This window comes from Pleurodeles waltl, chromosome 6 (genome assembly GCF_031143425.1).
Source record: "Pleurodeles waltl isolate 20211129_DDA chromosome 6, aPleWal1.hap1.20221129, whole genome shotgun sequence".
Lineage (NCBI taxonomy): Eukaryota > Metazoa > Chordata > Amphibia > Caudata > Salamandridae > Pleurodeles > Pleurodeles waltl.
In genome coordinates this window covers 3,141,937-3,158,357 of record NC_090445.1, presented here as the reverse complement: position 1 = coordinate 3,158,357, position 16,421 = coordinate 3,141,937, and the positions used below count along the sequence as shown (strand labels likewise).

At 48.7% G+C, this 16,421-nt stretch overlaps 1 protein-coding gene across 1 annotated transcript in view; it reads right to left on the bottom strand.

Annotated features, from left to right (window-relative positions):
- ST6GALNAC4 (ST6 N-acetylgalactosaminide alpha-2,6-sialyltransferase 4) overlaps window positions 1-16,421 on the bottom strand; it is a 158,913-nt gene that overhangs the window by 80,731 nt on the left and 61,761 nt on the right. The window contains exon 3 of the mRNA XM_069236936.1: window positions 8,773-8,958. Coding sequence (XP_069093037.1) covers window positions 8,773-8,958 — 186 coding nt within the window. The remainder of the gene's footprint in view (window positions 1-8,772; window positions 8,959-16,421) is intronic.

Genomic DNA, 16,421 nt, shown 5'->3' with positions numbered 1-16,421 from the left:
AAGCACAAAGAGGGTGTAGCCACCCTCAAGGACAGTAGCCATTGGCTACTGCCCTCGAAGACCTAAACACACCCCTAATTTCAGTATTTAGGGGCACCCCAGATCCCAGGAAATCAGATTCCTGCAACTTGAAGAAAGTAGAAGGACTGCTGACCTACAAGCCTGCAGAGAAGGAGGAAGACAACAACTTATTTGGCCCCAGCCCTACCAGCCTGTCTCCAACTTCGAAAACCTGCTCCAGTGACGCATCCGACCGGGACCAGCGACCTCTGACCTCTCAGAGGACTGCCCTGGACTGCAGGACCAAGAAACTCACGTGAACAGTGGCACTGCAACAAAGAAGCAACTTCCAAGGACTTCACGTTTCCTGCCGGTAGCGTGAGACTCTACACTCTGCACCCGACGCCCTCGGCTCGACCTGCAGAAAACCAACACCTCAGGGAGGACTCCCCGGCGACTGCGAGCCCGTGAGTAACCAGAGACGACCCCCTGAGCCCCCACAGTGACGCCTGCAGAGAGAATCCAGAGGCTCCCCCTGACCGCGAATGCTTGTAACAAGGTGTAGGAGGCTGGCCTGGCTTGTAGTGGGTACCAAGGGGTACTTACACTCTGTACCAGGTCCAGTTATCCCTTATTAGTGTAGAAGAGGTGTTTCTAGCAGCTTAGGCTGATAGAAGGTAGCTATAGCAGAGCAGCTTAGGCTGAACTAGGGGACATGCAAAGCTCCTACTATACCACTGGTGTCATATGCACAATATCATAAGAAAGCACAATACACAGATATACTAAAAATAAAGGTACTTTATTTTTATGACAATATGCCAAAAGTATCTCAGTGAGTACCCTCAGTATGAGGATGCCAAATATACACAAGATATATGTACACAATACCACAAATATGCAGTAGTAGCAAAAGGAAGTAATGCAAGCAGTGTAAAGTTACAATAGATTGCAATAGGAGCACATAGGTATGGAGACAACACAAACCATATACTCCAAAAGTGGAATGCGAACCACGAATGGACCCCAAACCTTTGTGAGCTTGTAGAGGGTCGCTGGGACTGTAAGAAAACAGTAAGGGTTAGAAAAATAGCCCACCCCAAGACCCTGAAAAGTAGGTGTAAAGTGCACCTATATTCCCCAGAGAGCACAGAAGTCGTGATAGGGGGTTTCTGCAAGGAAGACCAACACCAGCAAAGCAACAACAGTGGATTTCCGGACCTGAGTATCTGCGGAACAAGGGGACCAAGTCCAAGAGTCGTGACAATGTCGAGAGTGGGCAGATGCCCAGGAAATGCCAGCTGAGGGTGCAAAGAAGCTGCCACCGGATGGTAGAAGCTGTGGATTCTGCAAGAACAAAGAGGGCTAGAAACTTCCCCTTTGGAGCATGGATGTCCCACGTCGTGAAGAAGCTTGCAGAGGTGTTCCAACGCAGAAAGACCGCAAACAAGCCTTGCTAGCTGCAAGGGTCGCGGTTAGGGTTTTTGGATGCTGCTTAGGCCCAGGAGGGACCAGGATGTCGCCACTTGGATGAGGAGACAGAGGGGGCGCCCAGCAAGTCAGGGAGCCCTCACAGAAGCAGGCAGCACCCGCAGAAGTACCGGAACAGGCACTTAGAAGAGGAGTGAACCCGAGTCCACCTGAAGTCAGAAAAGGGAGTCCCACGACGTCGGAGGACAACTCAGAAGGTTGTGCACTGCAGGTTAGAGTGTCGGGGACCCAGGCTTGGCTGTGCACAAAGGAAATCCTGGAAGAGTGCACAGGAGCCGGAGCAGCTGCAAATCACACGGTACCCAGCAATGCAGTCTAGCGTGGGGAGGCAAGGACTTACCTCCACCAAACTTGGACTGAAGAGTCACTGGACTGTGGGAGTCACTTGGACAGAGTTGCTGAGTTCCAGGGACCACGCTCGTCGTGCTGAGAGGGGACCCAGAGGACCGGTGATGCAGTCGTTTGTTGCCTGCGGTTGCAGGGGGAAGGTTCCATCGACCCACGGGAGATTTCTTCAGAGCTCCTGGTGCAAGAAGGAGGCAGGCTACCCCCAGAGCATGCACCACCAGGAAACAGGCGAGAAAGCCAGCAGGATGAAGCGATACAAGGTTGCAGTAGTCGTCTTTGCTACTTTGTTGGGGTTTTGCAGGCGTCCTGAGGAGTCAGCGGTCGATCCTTTGGCAGAAGGTGAAGAGAGAAGTGCAGAGGAACTCTGGTGAGCTCTTGCATTCGTTATCTAAGGAATTCCCCAAAGCAGAGACCCTAAACAGCCAGAAAAGGAGGTTTGGCTACCTAGGAAGGAGGATAGGCTAGCAACACCTGAAGGAGCCTATCAGAAGGAGTCTCTGACGTCACCTGATGGCACTGGCCACTCAGAGCAGTCCAGTGTGCCAGCAGCACCTCTGTTTCCAAGATGGCAGAGGTCTGGGGCACATGGGAGGAGCTCTGGGCACCTCCCCTGGGAGGTGCAGGTCAGGGGAGTGGTCACTCCCCTTTCCTTTGTCCAGTTTCGTGCCAGAGCAGGGCTGGGCGATCCCTAAACCGGTGTAGACTGGCTTATGCAGAGATGGCACCATCTGTGCCCAAGAAAGCATTTCCAGAGGCTGGGGGAGGCTACTCCTCCCCTGCCTTCACACCTATTTCCAAAGGGAGAGGGTGTTACACCCTCTCTCAGAGGAAATCCTTTGTTCTGCCTTCCTGGGCAGGGCTGCCTGGACCCCAGGAGGGCAGAAACCTGTCTGAGGGGTTGGCAGCAGCAGCAGCTGCAGTGGAGACCCCAGAAACGCAGTTTGGCAGTACCCGGGTTCTGTGCTAGAGACCCGTGGGATCATGGAATTGTCCCCCCAATGCCAGAATGGCATTGGGGTGACAATTCCATGATTTTAGACATGTTACATGGCCATGTTGGGAGTTACCATTGTGACGCTATACATAGGTAGTGACCTATGTATTGTGCACGCGTGTAATGGTGTCCCTGCACTCACAAAGTCCGGGGAATTTGCGCTGAACGATGTGGGGGCACCTTGGCTAGTGCCAGGGTGCTTCACACTAAGTAACTTTGCACCCAACCTTCACCAGGTGAAGGTTAGACATTTGGTGACTTATAAGTTACTTAAGTGCAGTGGTAAATGGCTGTGAAATAACGTGGACGTTATTTCACTCAGGCTGCACTGGCAGGCCTGTGTAAGAATTGTCAGATCTCCCTATGGGTGGCAAAAGAAATGCTGCAGCCCATAGGGATCTCCTGGAACCCCAATACCCTGGGTACCTCAGTACCATATACTAGGGAATTATATGGGTGTACCAGTATGCCAATGTGAATTGGTGAAATTGGTCACTAGCCTGTTGGTGACAATTTGGAAAGCAGAGAGAGCATAACCACTGAGGTTCTGGTTAGCAGAGCCTCAGTGAGACAGTTAGGCATCACACAGGGAACACATACATATAGGTCACAAACTTATGAGCACTGGGGTCCTGGCTAGCAGGGTCCCAGTGACACTTAACAAACATACTGACAACATAGGGTTTTCACTATGAGCACTGAGCCCTGGCTAGCAGGATCCCAGTGAGACAGTGAAAACACCCTGACATATACTCACAAACAGGCCAAAAGTGGGGGTAACAAGGCTAGAAAGAGGCTACTTTCTCACACAAGGGACCCGACGCCTGGAACCAACACTGCACCCGCAGCCCCCAGGACCTGAAGGAACCGAACTTCGACGCAGGAGTGACCCCCAGGCGACCCTCTGCCTTGCCCAGGTGGTGGCTGTCCCGAGAAGCCCCCGTGCCTGCCTGCACCGCTAGAGTGACCCCCGGGTCCCTCCATTGAAACCTATACAAAACCGAGAAGCCCCCTGTGCCGCTGAGGGTGTGTTTTGTGTCCCTACTTGTGTCCCCCCCAGTGCTCTACAAAACCCCCCTGGTCTGCTTCCCGAAGATGCAGGTACTTACCTGCTGGCAGACTGGAACCGGAGCACCCCTGTTCTCCATAGGCGCCTATGTGTTTTGGGCACCTCTTTGACCTCTGCACCTGACAAGCCCTGAGCTGCTGGGGTGGTAACTTTGGGGTTGCCTTGAACCCCCAACGGTGGGCTGCCTATGCCCCAGGACTGAGACGTGTAAGTGTTTTACTTACCTCATAATCTAACCTTTACTTACCTCCCCCAGGAACTGTTGATTTCTGCACTGTGTCCACTTTGAAAATAGCTTATTGCCATTTTTACAAAGACTGCATATGATATTGTTTTCATTCAAAGTTCCTAAAGTATCTAAGGGCCTGATGTAGTAAAGAGTTTGCGCCTCGCAAAAAGCGAAAAACGCCGTTTGCGAGGCACAAAAGCCCCTTTGCAATGCAGAAATGCATTTTGCGAGTCGGATCCGACTCGTAAAAAGCATTTCCGACTCGCAAATAGGAAGGGGTGTTCCCTTCCTATTTGCGGCTCGCAATGCAATTCAATTCCATTTGCGACCGCTTCGAAGTTACCATCCACTTGAAGTGGATGGTAACCCAGTCGCAAAAGGGAAGGGGTCCCCACGGGGCCCCTTCCCCTTTGTGACTGGAAAAAAAAAAAAATTCAGAGCAGGCAGTGGTCCAATGGACCTGCCCTGAAAAAATCCGAAACTAAAGGTTTTGTTTTTTTTTTCCAAGTGCAGCTCGTTTTCCTTTAAGGAAAACGGGCTGCACTTAGAAAAAAAAAAAACTGCTTTATTAAAAAGCAGTCACGGACATGGTGGTCTGCTGTCTCCAGCAGGCCACCATCCCCGTGAGTGCCCATACTCGCAATGGGGTCGCAAACTGCGACCCACCTCATTAATATTACTGAGGTGGGTCTTTGCGACCCCATCGCGAGTTGCAGAAGGTGTCTGAGGCACCTTTCTGCATACCAAATTGCGACTTGCAATTTGCGAGTCGCAGGGACTCGCAAATTGCAAGTCGCAATTTGGTTATTTGCTACATCTGGCCCTAAGTGAAGTACCTTACATTTAAAGTATTAACTGTAAATATTGAACCTGTGGTTCTTAAAATAAACTAAGAAAATATATTTTTCAATATAAAAACCTATTGGCCTGGAATTGTCTCTGAGTGTGTGTTCCTCATTTATTGCCTGTGTGTGTACAACAAATGCTTAACACTACCCTCTGATAAGCCTACTGCTCGACCACACTACCACAAAATAGAGCATTAGTATTATCTCTTTTTGCCACTATCTTACCTCCAAGGGGAACCCTTGGACTCTGCATACTATTCCTTACTTTGAAATAGCACATACAGAGCCAACTTCCTATAGTGAACTACTAGAAGCAAACACTGATGTAAATACTACTACATGGTTGTGAACTACTAGAAGCCAACACTGGTATAAATACTACTGAGCGGTCGTGAACTACTAGAAGCAAACACTGATGTAAATACTACTGAGCGGTCGTGAACTACTAGAAGCAAACGCTGCTGAAAATCCTACTACGCGGTCTTGAACTACTAGAAGCAAACACTAGTGTAAATACTACTACTAGGTTGTGAACTACTAGAAGCAAATGCTGGTGTAAATACCATTGTGCAGTTGTGAACTACTAGAAGCAAACAATGGTTTAAGTACTACTGCGCCGTCGTGAACTACTAGAAGCGAACAATGGTGTAAATACCATTGTGCAGTTATGAACTACTAGAAGCAATGGTGTAAATACTATTACACGGTTGTGAACTACTAGAAGGAAACATTAGTGAAAGTGTTACTGAGCAGTTGTGAACTACTAGAAGAAAACACTGGTGTAAATACTACTGTGTAATTGTGAATTACTAGAAGCAAACACTGGTGTAAATACTACTGTGTAATTGTGAATTACTAGAAGCAAACACTGGTGTAAATACTACTGAGCGGTTGTGAACTACTAGAAGCAAACACTGGTGTAAATACTACTGAGCGGTTGTGAACTACTAGAAGCAAACGCTGGTGGAAATACTGTTGTGTGGTTGTGAACTACAAGTAGGAAACACTGGTGTAAATACCACTGCGCGGTCATGAACTACAAGAATCAAACGCTGGTGTAAATACCACTGCGCGGTCATGAACTACAAGAATCAAACGCTGGTGTAAATACTACTGAGCGGTTGTGAACTACTAGAAGCAAACACTGGTGTAAATACTACTGAGCGGTTGTGAACTACTAGAAGCAAACGCTGGTGGAAATACTGTTGTGTGGTTGTGAACTACAAGTAGGAAACACTGGTGTAAATACCACTGCGCGGTCATGAACTACAAGAATCAAACGCTGGTGTAAATACCACTGCGCGGTCATGAACTACAAGAATCAAACGCTGGTGTAAATACTACTGCGGGGTTGTGAACTACTAGAAGCAAATAGAATCACAGAATAGCTACAGAATGAGATGAGATACAAAATGAGAGAGCAGATACAGAATGAGAGAAAAAATACAGAATGAGAGAGTAAATACATAATCAGAGGGTAGACAGAGAATGAGAGAGTACATACAGAATGAGAGAGTAGATACAGAATGAGAGTAGATACAGAATGAGAGATTAACTATAGAATCAGAGAGTAAATACAGAAAGAGGGAATAAATACAGAATATGAGAGTAAATCCAGAAGGAGAGATTAAATACAGAATGAGAGAGTTACCACAGCTTGAAAGAGTAAACTCAGACTGAGGGAGTTACTATAGAATAAAAAGGTTACGTACAAAATGAAAGTGAAACTATAGCAAAATGTGAGAGCTGTAATTTGACATATTTGAAGAGTATATTTCATGATGCGAGATTAGCTACAAAAGGAGAGTAACAATGAAATGATGAAGTAAGTACAGAATACAGGAGTAATAAGAACATGAAAGAGAAAACAAAATGGAAGAGGAATTACAAGAACGTAAAAAAGAGCTACAAACCGAATTACAACACACACAGCAGAAATGTAAGGACATTAATGTCATTTTGAAAGAAAAAGCAGCTCCCATGAGGCTGCCAAGAAGGGCTCCTCACCCTCACTCACTTGTTCCTCACTCACGTGTCCATCACTTACCTGCCCTTCAATCACCCGCCCCAAACTCTCCTGCCCCAAACTCACCTGTCCCTCAGTCACCTGCCTTCCATCACTCACCTGCCTTCCACCACTCAGCTGCCCCCCACTCACCTGCCCCCCACTCACCTGCTCCACATTCACCGGTCCCTCACTCACCGGTCCCTCACTCACCTGTCCCTCACTCACATGTCCACCATTCACCCATCACCCAAAAAGCCAGCGACATCATTGCACCCAAACTCCGGCCTACCATCAACCGCTCCTTTGAGACTGCAACCTTCCCAGAGAATTGGAAACACGCTGAGATCAAAACTCTACTGAAGAAACCCACCGCCGACCTGACAGACCTCAAGAACTACCGGCCCATCTTCCTGCTCCCCTTTCCAGTCAGTCATTGAGAAGGCAGTCAAACAACTCACCACCTCCCAAGAAGCCGACAACATCCTGGACCCCTCTCAGTCAGGATTCAAATGCAACCATAGCACCGAGATCACCCTCCTCGCCGCCACAGACGACATCTGCACCCTCCTCAACCGAGGCGCGACCTTTCGCCCTCATCCTCCTGGACCTTTCTGCCCCCTTGACACAGTCTCACACGACACACTACGCACCCGCCTCCATGATGCCGGCATCCGAGACTCAGCACTGCAATGGCTCTCCTTGTTCCTCACCGGCAAAACACAGAGGGTCCGACTCCCCCCTTTATCTTGGAAGCCACCAAGATCAGCTGCGGCGTCCCCCAAGGATCCTCACTGAGTCCCACCCTCTTCAACCTCTACATGACCCCACTAGCCACCATTGTCAGAAGCCATGCACTAAACATCATCTCCTACGCCGACGACACCCAACTGATAGTCTCCCTCACCAACAACCCGACCACTGCCAAGAACTATTTCCACGAAAGAATGAAAGCAGTCGCTGTCTGGATAAAAGATAGTTGCCTCAAACTGAACTCAGACAAAACAGAAGCCCTCATGCCCGGCTCCACTCCCTCCACCTGGAACAAGTCCTGGTGGCCGACACCCTCGGAAACTCCCCCACCGACCACGCCCACAACCTCGGTGTCATCGTAGACTCATCGCTCTCAATGGACCGACAGGTGAGTAAAGTCTCATCGGGTTGCTTACACACCCTGCGCATGCTTCGAAAAATCCACAAGTGGATCCCCATTGAAGCCAGAAGGCCCTTGTCAGCAGCTGCCTTGACTACGGCAATGCACTCTACGCCGGAACCACCGCCAAGACCCGGAAAAGACTACAACGCAACCAGAATGCCTCCACCCATCTCATCGATAACGCCCCACGACACATCCACACCTCTGCCCTTCTAAGAGACCTACATTGGCTGCCTATCGACAAGAGAATCACCTTCAAGCTCCTGACCCACGCCTACAAGGCCCTACACGACGCCGGACCAGCCTACCTCAACCACAGAATCTCCTTCTACACTCCCGCCAGACAACTCCGCTCCGCCGACCAGGCCCTCGCCAACATCCCCGACATCCGGAAACCCACAGCTGGAGAAAGATCCTTCTCCCACATCGCCGCCAAGACCTGGAACACCCTCCTCATCCACCTCAGGCAATCCCCCACCCTTTCTCAGTTCAGGAAGGACCTCAAGACCTGGCTCTTCGACTGATCGTTAGCACCCCCTCTACCTCCCTTAGCACCTTGAGACCCTCACGAGTGAGTAGCCGCCCTTTACAAATCCCTGATTGATTGACTGATTGATTGATCCCTCACTCACCTGTCCATCAGGCACTCGATTGTATCCGGTCAGGTGCAGCAAGGGTGACACTGATGGCCCATAGCTGGAGATCAGTGGCAACGTCTCACACTGGGCCCAGCACAGCTTCCAGCAGAAGGAGGAGCAGGAGACGTGGAAGAGGAGCGAGCAGAGGCCAAGGAGCAGACACACCACGCACAGGCGGATCTGTGGAGGAAGAAGAGCTCAAGGTTGATGCCTCGGATAGTATGACCTGTGATGTTCACACCTACTGACCAGTGAATAGGTCCCATCAGTGGATTTTCTGGATCCATGAAGAAAACAAGGCTGCAACATCACCGCACTCAACAGATCTGAGGCTTATTGGCATGGAGAGGGAGCTGGGGATCAACAGAGAGGGACCTCCAGATACCTCCAAAGAGAAGGAGCACAAGGTGTCCCATCTTCACAGATCTCTGGAACCCACCAGGACTTATCTTGTAGCCACCCAGAGCACTCTAGATGGGGTGTGTGGGAGCCCTAAAGTGGAAACCTAGAAGTAAGAAAGGGGAGGCCATGGAGAGATGGGAGGGTACAGAACAGAGAGAGGGCAGCCAATATAAGGAGGCCAAGGAAGAGACATCTGGTCTCCCTGCTTGTCATGGTGAGCGAGCTGGCTGTGACCTCCCAAGGACGTGGCAGTCACATGTGACCTCCCAAGGTGGATGGGAGGCAGGTGTGACCTCCCCAGGGGGGTGGAGGGCAGATGTGACCTCATAGGTGGGGTGGCAGGCAGGTCGACACACAGATTACTGCCACACTCCAGGTCACAGGCGCCCACAATGGCCACTGGTCGGGTACCATTTTCCAACCACTGATGGATCCACCTGTCCCAGCTCCTTGCACAGCTTGAGGGAAAACCTGCACAAGTACTCACAAAATGTGTACATTTAAACTAAGGATTGAAATAATAACTTGGAAGTGTCAAAGTGTGTTTATCATCTTTGGAAATACAGTAATGAAACAAAAACAATTATCAACTGCAGAGCTACCACACGTGTGTCCATTAATTAAAATCAATACTATGAAATAAAATGGAAAATCAGAACACTTGATGTAAAAACTGTTTAAAATGTGATAAGCGCTACAAATGTCACAAGTTGTGTGTAAGCATTGCCTACATTTGGATAGACATTAAAAGTAATGTTTATCAAAGCATCAAACTCACTTCTAAGCACTGCAAGTCAAAGAAGGTCCACATGAGTTCAGGACACTGATTTAAACTAGGGCCATGTTTGCAAACAAACATCTATTTATGTCTTGTCTTTGCTTTGCAGTGCTGACTTTTAGAATGGGGGCTCCCTTCCAGCCAATTCTGTGATTACATGAATATTAGCTGATCAAAAACCTGCAACCATTTTCACTGATTCAAAGAATGATTTCAGGGTCCCTCGTGACCCTGGGGCCTTGGCCTCACCACTGTTGGAGTCCCTGTTGAAATCCATCTTATGACAAGAGTTTACTTGATTCTCTTCAGCTCCTCTAAACCTGCTATAGCTATATGTGCTGCCCCCCAGTCTGCACAAGAGGAAGTATCCAAAGGAAATACCTACCCAACGAAGCTGCCCAAAGGTTGCCAAACCTCCTGTTTGTACAGCTCATTTGTTTGTATCTCATGTTAATGACCCCTCATGCCCTCTTTTCCTACTTAACTGCAAGAGGCTGCCTCTGGTGTAGAAAAGAGGGCTTGGATAAAAGATGCGTCTACAAAGTGTGGAAGGACAGGCAAGTGCATGCCCCAAAAGGTTTGCTTCCAAATCTTGCCCGACTACACCATGGTATTGCTTAGGCAAGTAGAGATGTCATGACTCATGAGACAAATACTCACCGGTTCACCCCTCCTTTTCCTTCACTGCCCACCAGTACTGCCAGTTCATTTATGTGCCACTTTCCAAGCCCACCATATTAGGAAGGGTGTCAAAATCACCACTGCTGCCCACCTCCCTCGATGGGGGCCTTTCGTCCGCCTCTAAATTTATTTGTCTTTACCACCATCAGTCCTCTGGGAGGTTGGAAAGATTCAATGATATTTTAAAGAAAAATCTAGTTAAGATGTGTATTGAAACTAGGATTAGGAGGCGTGATGCTCTACTTTTTTGTCAATTTGAGCCTAACCTGAACGAAAGTTATGCTTTGTCCTCCATGGTGCTTCCATCTACCCTTCTGATATATTCAACTTTATTTGATGTGTACTTAAATGAAGACAGACTCTGCAGTATTGCAAGCAATGGATTCACTGTCCCAACAGCTCCATTCTCTGGCACAAGCCGCATCACCCACCTACTTGACTGGGGCCAGTCAAATTCCGTAGCTCGGAACTGGATTCATGTGAAAGTCCACCAGTGGAAGTTGGAGCTTCAACCCTGTTGACGAGGCATCTTTCACTTCCTGCTCACTACATACATCCCTGTGAAATGCCAAGGACAGCTGCCGGGATTCACAATTCACACAAGCCGGCCACCAAACTGAGGCACCAGAAGGGTCAACCAAGCAGTCCATGCAGCAGATCCTGTCAGGTATTGGCAACACACCTCCTGCTCGAACTGCTACTGCCCTGGCAGACCACTGCGTGTCTCCTCCTGCACTCACCAGTGCGACGTTCCCCCAACTACACAGATCTCATTGTGACGGAATTGGAAGCCCCCAGTTTCCGTACGTCAGATGGTGCCACGGACAGCAAGGGATGATGTCCAACTATGAAGAGTTGAGTTCAGGAGATTCTACAGCATCCACGAGTTGGCTGCCCTCAAGCATTGGCCGTCTTCTGACGTGCCCTGGTTTGAGGGTGTATCCAAAAGCAGGACCATGTTGTTGATGTCAAGGAGTAGTAACAGGTAAGCTTGAAAGAGCCAACAAGGTCTGGAACACGTGAACATTAAAAAGGAAGGCGGCCATCGTTATGGGACCCTTACTTTACTAGTAAATGGAGAGGTGAAGAAGAGAGGAAGTATGAAGATTTGAACCCTGCCAGGCCAGTCGTGACGCCCTTAAGATGTATCTTGGATTCACAGAAGCTCAGCCCTTGGAGCAGCACTTGATGGTGGACAGTGCTGGAGGCTGAAGGCAGGCGAAGGGGGAGGAAGGCTGCGTTGTTCAAGTTCCCAGTGCTCTTGAGTTCATCCCAGGTTGCAATTAGCAAAGATTCTGCACCTCACCTGGGACAGAAACTTGTCCGTCTGAAAGAAGATGTTAAAGTTGTGTATTTTGTCCATTGCTATTGACCTGCCGTTTGCTGGGCCGAAACGAGAATGATTCGCTTTGTTCATATTTTGTAAATGTAGGACGTTTTTGGTTCATTGGGAAGTCTCTGGTCCACGGGGACAAGTTAGTGACCGCTCTGAGCAGGACGGCAGTAGGCAGCCCTACTGAGGATATCTGGGAGGCAGAGGTCGGCTTTGAGCTGGTAACTGAGGCAGCCTTGGTTTGTTCAGCAGCCCCTTTAATGGACGGTATGTTGAACCTGCAGACTTTTGGTTGAGTGGCTTTGGTCAATGGGAAGAGAAGTTACTGTCTGCTCTCAATGAGTGTTGAGTAGGTTTTACATGTAAACGATCAGAGGGCGAGAGGCAGAGGTCCTATGGGTAACTATGGCTGGTAGAGCCATAGTCCTGGTTACAAAATTCACTTATGTTTCGAAGTGCTCCTTAATATGACATGGAGCTTGCAAAATGTGCCTTGGGTGCTGGGATCAAGGGACAGATGTAGGTAGAAATGGTTTTGCGACTCGCAAATTCAAAGTCAGAGCAACTCACATTTGCGACTCGCAAAACCATATGCAGAATGGTGTCCCTGACACCATCTGCGAATTGCAAAGGGGTCGCAAAGACCCACCTCATTAATATTAATGAGGTGGGTCGCAATTTGCGACCCCCTTGCGATTCTCTGCACTCACAGGGATGGTGGCCTGCTGGAGACAGCAGACCTCCAAGTCTGTGACTGCTTTTTCAATAAAGCAGTTTTTTTTTGTATTGCAACCCGTATTCCTTAAAGGAAAACGAGTTGCAATACACTCGGGAAAATGAAACCATTTGGTTTCATTTTTTCAGAATAGACAGTGGTCCATAGTGGTCCATAGGACCACTGCCGGCTCTGAAAAAATATTTCTGCCGACATTCACAAAGGGGAAGGGGTACCATGGGGACCCCTTCCCTTTTGCGAATGAGTTAGCACCCACTTCACATGGATGCTAACTGCGAATTGCTTTGCAACTGCGTTCGCGGTCACAAAGCAATTCTGCATTGCGGTGCGAATCGCAAATAGGAAGGGTACACCCCTTCCTATTTGCAAGTTGCATTCCCATTTTGCGTGTCGATATTGACTCGCAAAATGGGATTGTGCATCGCGATGCCTGTTTTGCATGGCGCAAACTGCAAATTTCGCAGTTTGTGCCATGCAAAACGGTTCCTACATCTGGCCCCAAGTGACTTCTCGATTTTTGTTTTTTTATATTCTGATTAATTTTGTTTTTCCATTTGTTTCCTTTGTCTTTCAAGGGTACTAGATATAATTTTAAAGTTGTTTTTTTACATAAATGTACATTTTTCTCCACTCCTTCCAGGGTTCTAGTTATGTTTTTCCATCTGGGTTGAGCCAGGCCACCTTCTAATGGTGAAGCATGAGAGAAACGTCCTCAAAGATGTGGAACTGATTCACCCAAGGGGGCTTCTTGTCACTATTGACAAGTAATGGATGTTTTTTGCTCTGTTTTTCAGTAGTAGTCACTGTATCGCATTTGAAGAACCAGTGGCTGACTGAACTGCGACCACAGGGCGGTGCACAGGCTCTTATGTCTGAGCCACCAGGCCTGGCGTTGCAAGAATGGTGCAATGGGTAGGTTGAGGCCGCGGTTGCTAAAGTAGGTTTGTTTCCAGTCACTGAGATCATTACATTTGGTTTCATGATTACAACCGAGTATGGTCAACAGAGTGAGTTGGTCCAGTGACTCCTTCATGGAGGTCAAAACCTTCAAGGCCAGAGGAGAGAGATACAATGTGGTGTGGTCCCAGCTTGTGGAACCAGCTCTTCTGATCATCTAAGATGTGGCCAACCGAGACCTTTAGAAAGCAGTGTTGTGTGGGAGGGTCAGTAAAATCATAATTAAGGAGTAGAAACACATTAGTACTTGTGCCAGTAAAGACGTTCCCTCCAATGCTGCGAGACCTCTGGCGGTCAATAGTGGGCTTTGGAGTGTGCTTGGTACCCTTAGGGGGCGGCCTTCTGAATCGTGGGTGAGCATCTTCTCCCTGCTCAGTGTTTGTGATAAAGGGGACATCAGGTTTGGAGTCAGAGAGCAGGTCATACAGGAGGGCTCTGGTCTTGCTTTTTTTAATAGATTTCAAAAGAACAGAGGTGTTTCTGGAGCGACCGGAAGTTAGCGTATTCCAGGGTACTCAGGGGTTCAGAGACTCCCCTGGTTGGTGAAGCTGCAGGCGCTGAGGCTACAGTGGATCTGTGTTCAGAAGTCTTCCTTTGCCACCAGACAGTCCACATCTGGTGGTTAGTCCGTCTGGTGCTACAGCAGGCAGTGTGAGCTCAGAGGTGTGGTTGGTTGAGCCACAGGCTGTACAGAGTTGGTTAACAAACATCTTATATTAAGTGTCAAGGTATCTTAGGGGGTTGCATTGACCTATCAAGCCACCATTGGGGTGAGAAGAGAGTAAGGTTGCTCTGGCCAATGACCACAAAGGGTGTGAAACTAGCTGCGTCTTATGCTAGAGAGGCAGCAGAGTTGGAGAGAGTATGTTTACAGATGTCTTGTGGTCTGAGCTGATGGGCAGGAAATATCTGGAGACCATCGGGTCACCTCTCCTGGCCCCATGGTCTTGGGTATGGCCGTAGACATGCAGAGTTTGTTTCCAGAAGTCTTGTGGAATGAGCTGGTGGACAGGTGGTATCTGGAGAAAATTCTGGTCATCTCTCCTGGTCCGAAGGTCTTCTGTATGGCCGCAGAGATGCAGAGGGTTTGTTTATAGGAGTCTTGTAGACTGAGTCGATTGGCAGGAAGTATCTGGACACCGTGTGGTCTTCTCTCCTGGTGCCATGGTCTTGGATATGGCAGTAGAGATGGAGAGAGTTTGTTTACAGAAGTTATGTGAACTGAGATGATGGGCAGGAGATATTTGGAGACCGTCTGGTCATCTCTCTTGGTCCCATGGTCTTGGGTGTTGCCGTAGAGATGGAGAGGGTTTGTTTACAGAAGTTGTGTGAACTGAACTGGCGAGCAGGAGGTATCTGGAGACCATTCTAGTCATCTCTCCTGGTCCTATTGTCTTGTGAATGGCCACAGAGATGGATAGTCTGGCAGCAGGCTCCATGCCAAGTTAAGGTCCAGGACTCCAATCAGAAGGAGGTGAAGTAGGACCATAACGAGTTCAAATGGACGGTGAGGGAACATAGAGGATGAATACGAGAGACAACCGGATAGGCCAGGAGGGGCCATGTAGTAGACATTGGCTGAAGAGAGTTGTAAGTTTGGTTATAGTGAAGTAACAAAGGGTGTTTTGTAGATGAGGATCCTGATGGCAAAGGCAGAGGCTGGTGAGCGAACTACATCTGTCTCTTACGAATGACAGTGTAACAAGGAAGGGGCTAGCGTGAGGGTCGGGGAATGGCTTTAATCGAAAGAATTTGTTGGAAAAGTACAGGGAGACTGAAGTGACAATGGAGGGGCTAACAAAGGAAACTGGAGACTAGTAGGCGGGCCTGTAGGATGGGGCGCAGTAGCAGAAGGGCGTGTAGGGTGAAAAAGATGAGGTGGTAGGAATGACAGGAAGGAACAGGAGGCCCCACCTCAATGTGGGAAGAAGGGGAGATGGAAGGAGACCTAGTGAAGTAGTACTGGGAAAGGAAGGTGGCCTGAGGAGTATGGGGGGATGAGTAAAAGAGATGAAGAGTAAGGTGTAGAGTTAAGGATGAAAAGTACCTCTGTAAAGTATTGAGGAGAGAGAGAGAGAGCAAGAGAGTGACAGCGAGAGTGTTTGTTCGTGTGTTAAGATGTTTTGGGTACGTTCATATTGAGAATAATCTGCTTCTGTTGTGTCCACCCAGCTTTAGAAGGAGATACCACAGCACGTCTACGGGGGCAACGGAGAAATGGAGAAAAGCTCTCCAGAAATAATTAGATACCACAGTAGACAACCTGTAGGGTCAATGTAGAAATAGCTGTATAGACACCTCAGTAGAAACTCTATATGGTCAACACAGAAATAATGAAGACACCTCTGAAGAAAGTCTATAGGGTCAACACAGAAGTAGGTGGATTCCACAATTAAGGGTCTTTAGGGTCAAACCCTCTCTTCAAACACTGACTTCTCCTACCCCGCACTACTAAAAGACTCTACAGCATGTAGTGTCTCTGCTGCATGTGTGCCTGAGAAGGTCAACATGTGCTCTAAGGAAGAGCCTCACTTGTTTTCTACCCCACGAGACGAGGGCTTTCCACCCAGTACTCACTGCCTTCTGAGATCCCCCATCTTACCACTTTCTGAACCTCTGCAGCTCAACCCTCTTCTCACTGCCTTTAGTCTCCATCACCCACCCCCGTCTTACCACCTTGCGAGACTCTGCCTCCTTCCTACCATGTTGTGAGTATCCACCCCTTTTACCACCTTGTGAGACTCCACCCCTTCTTA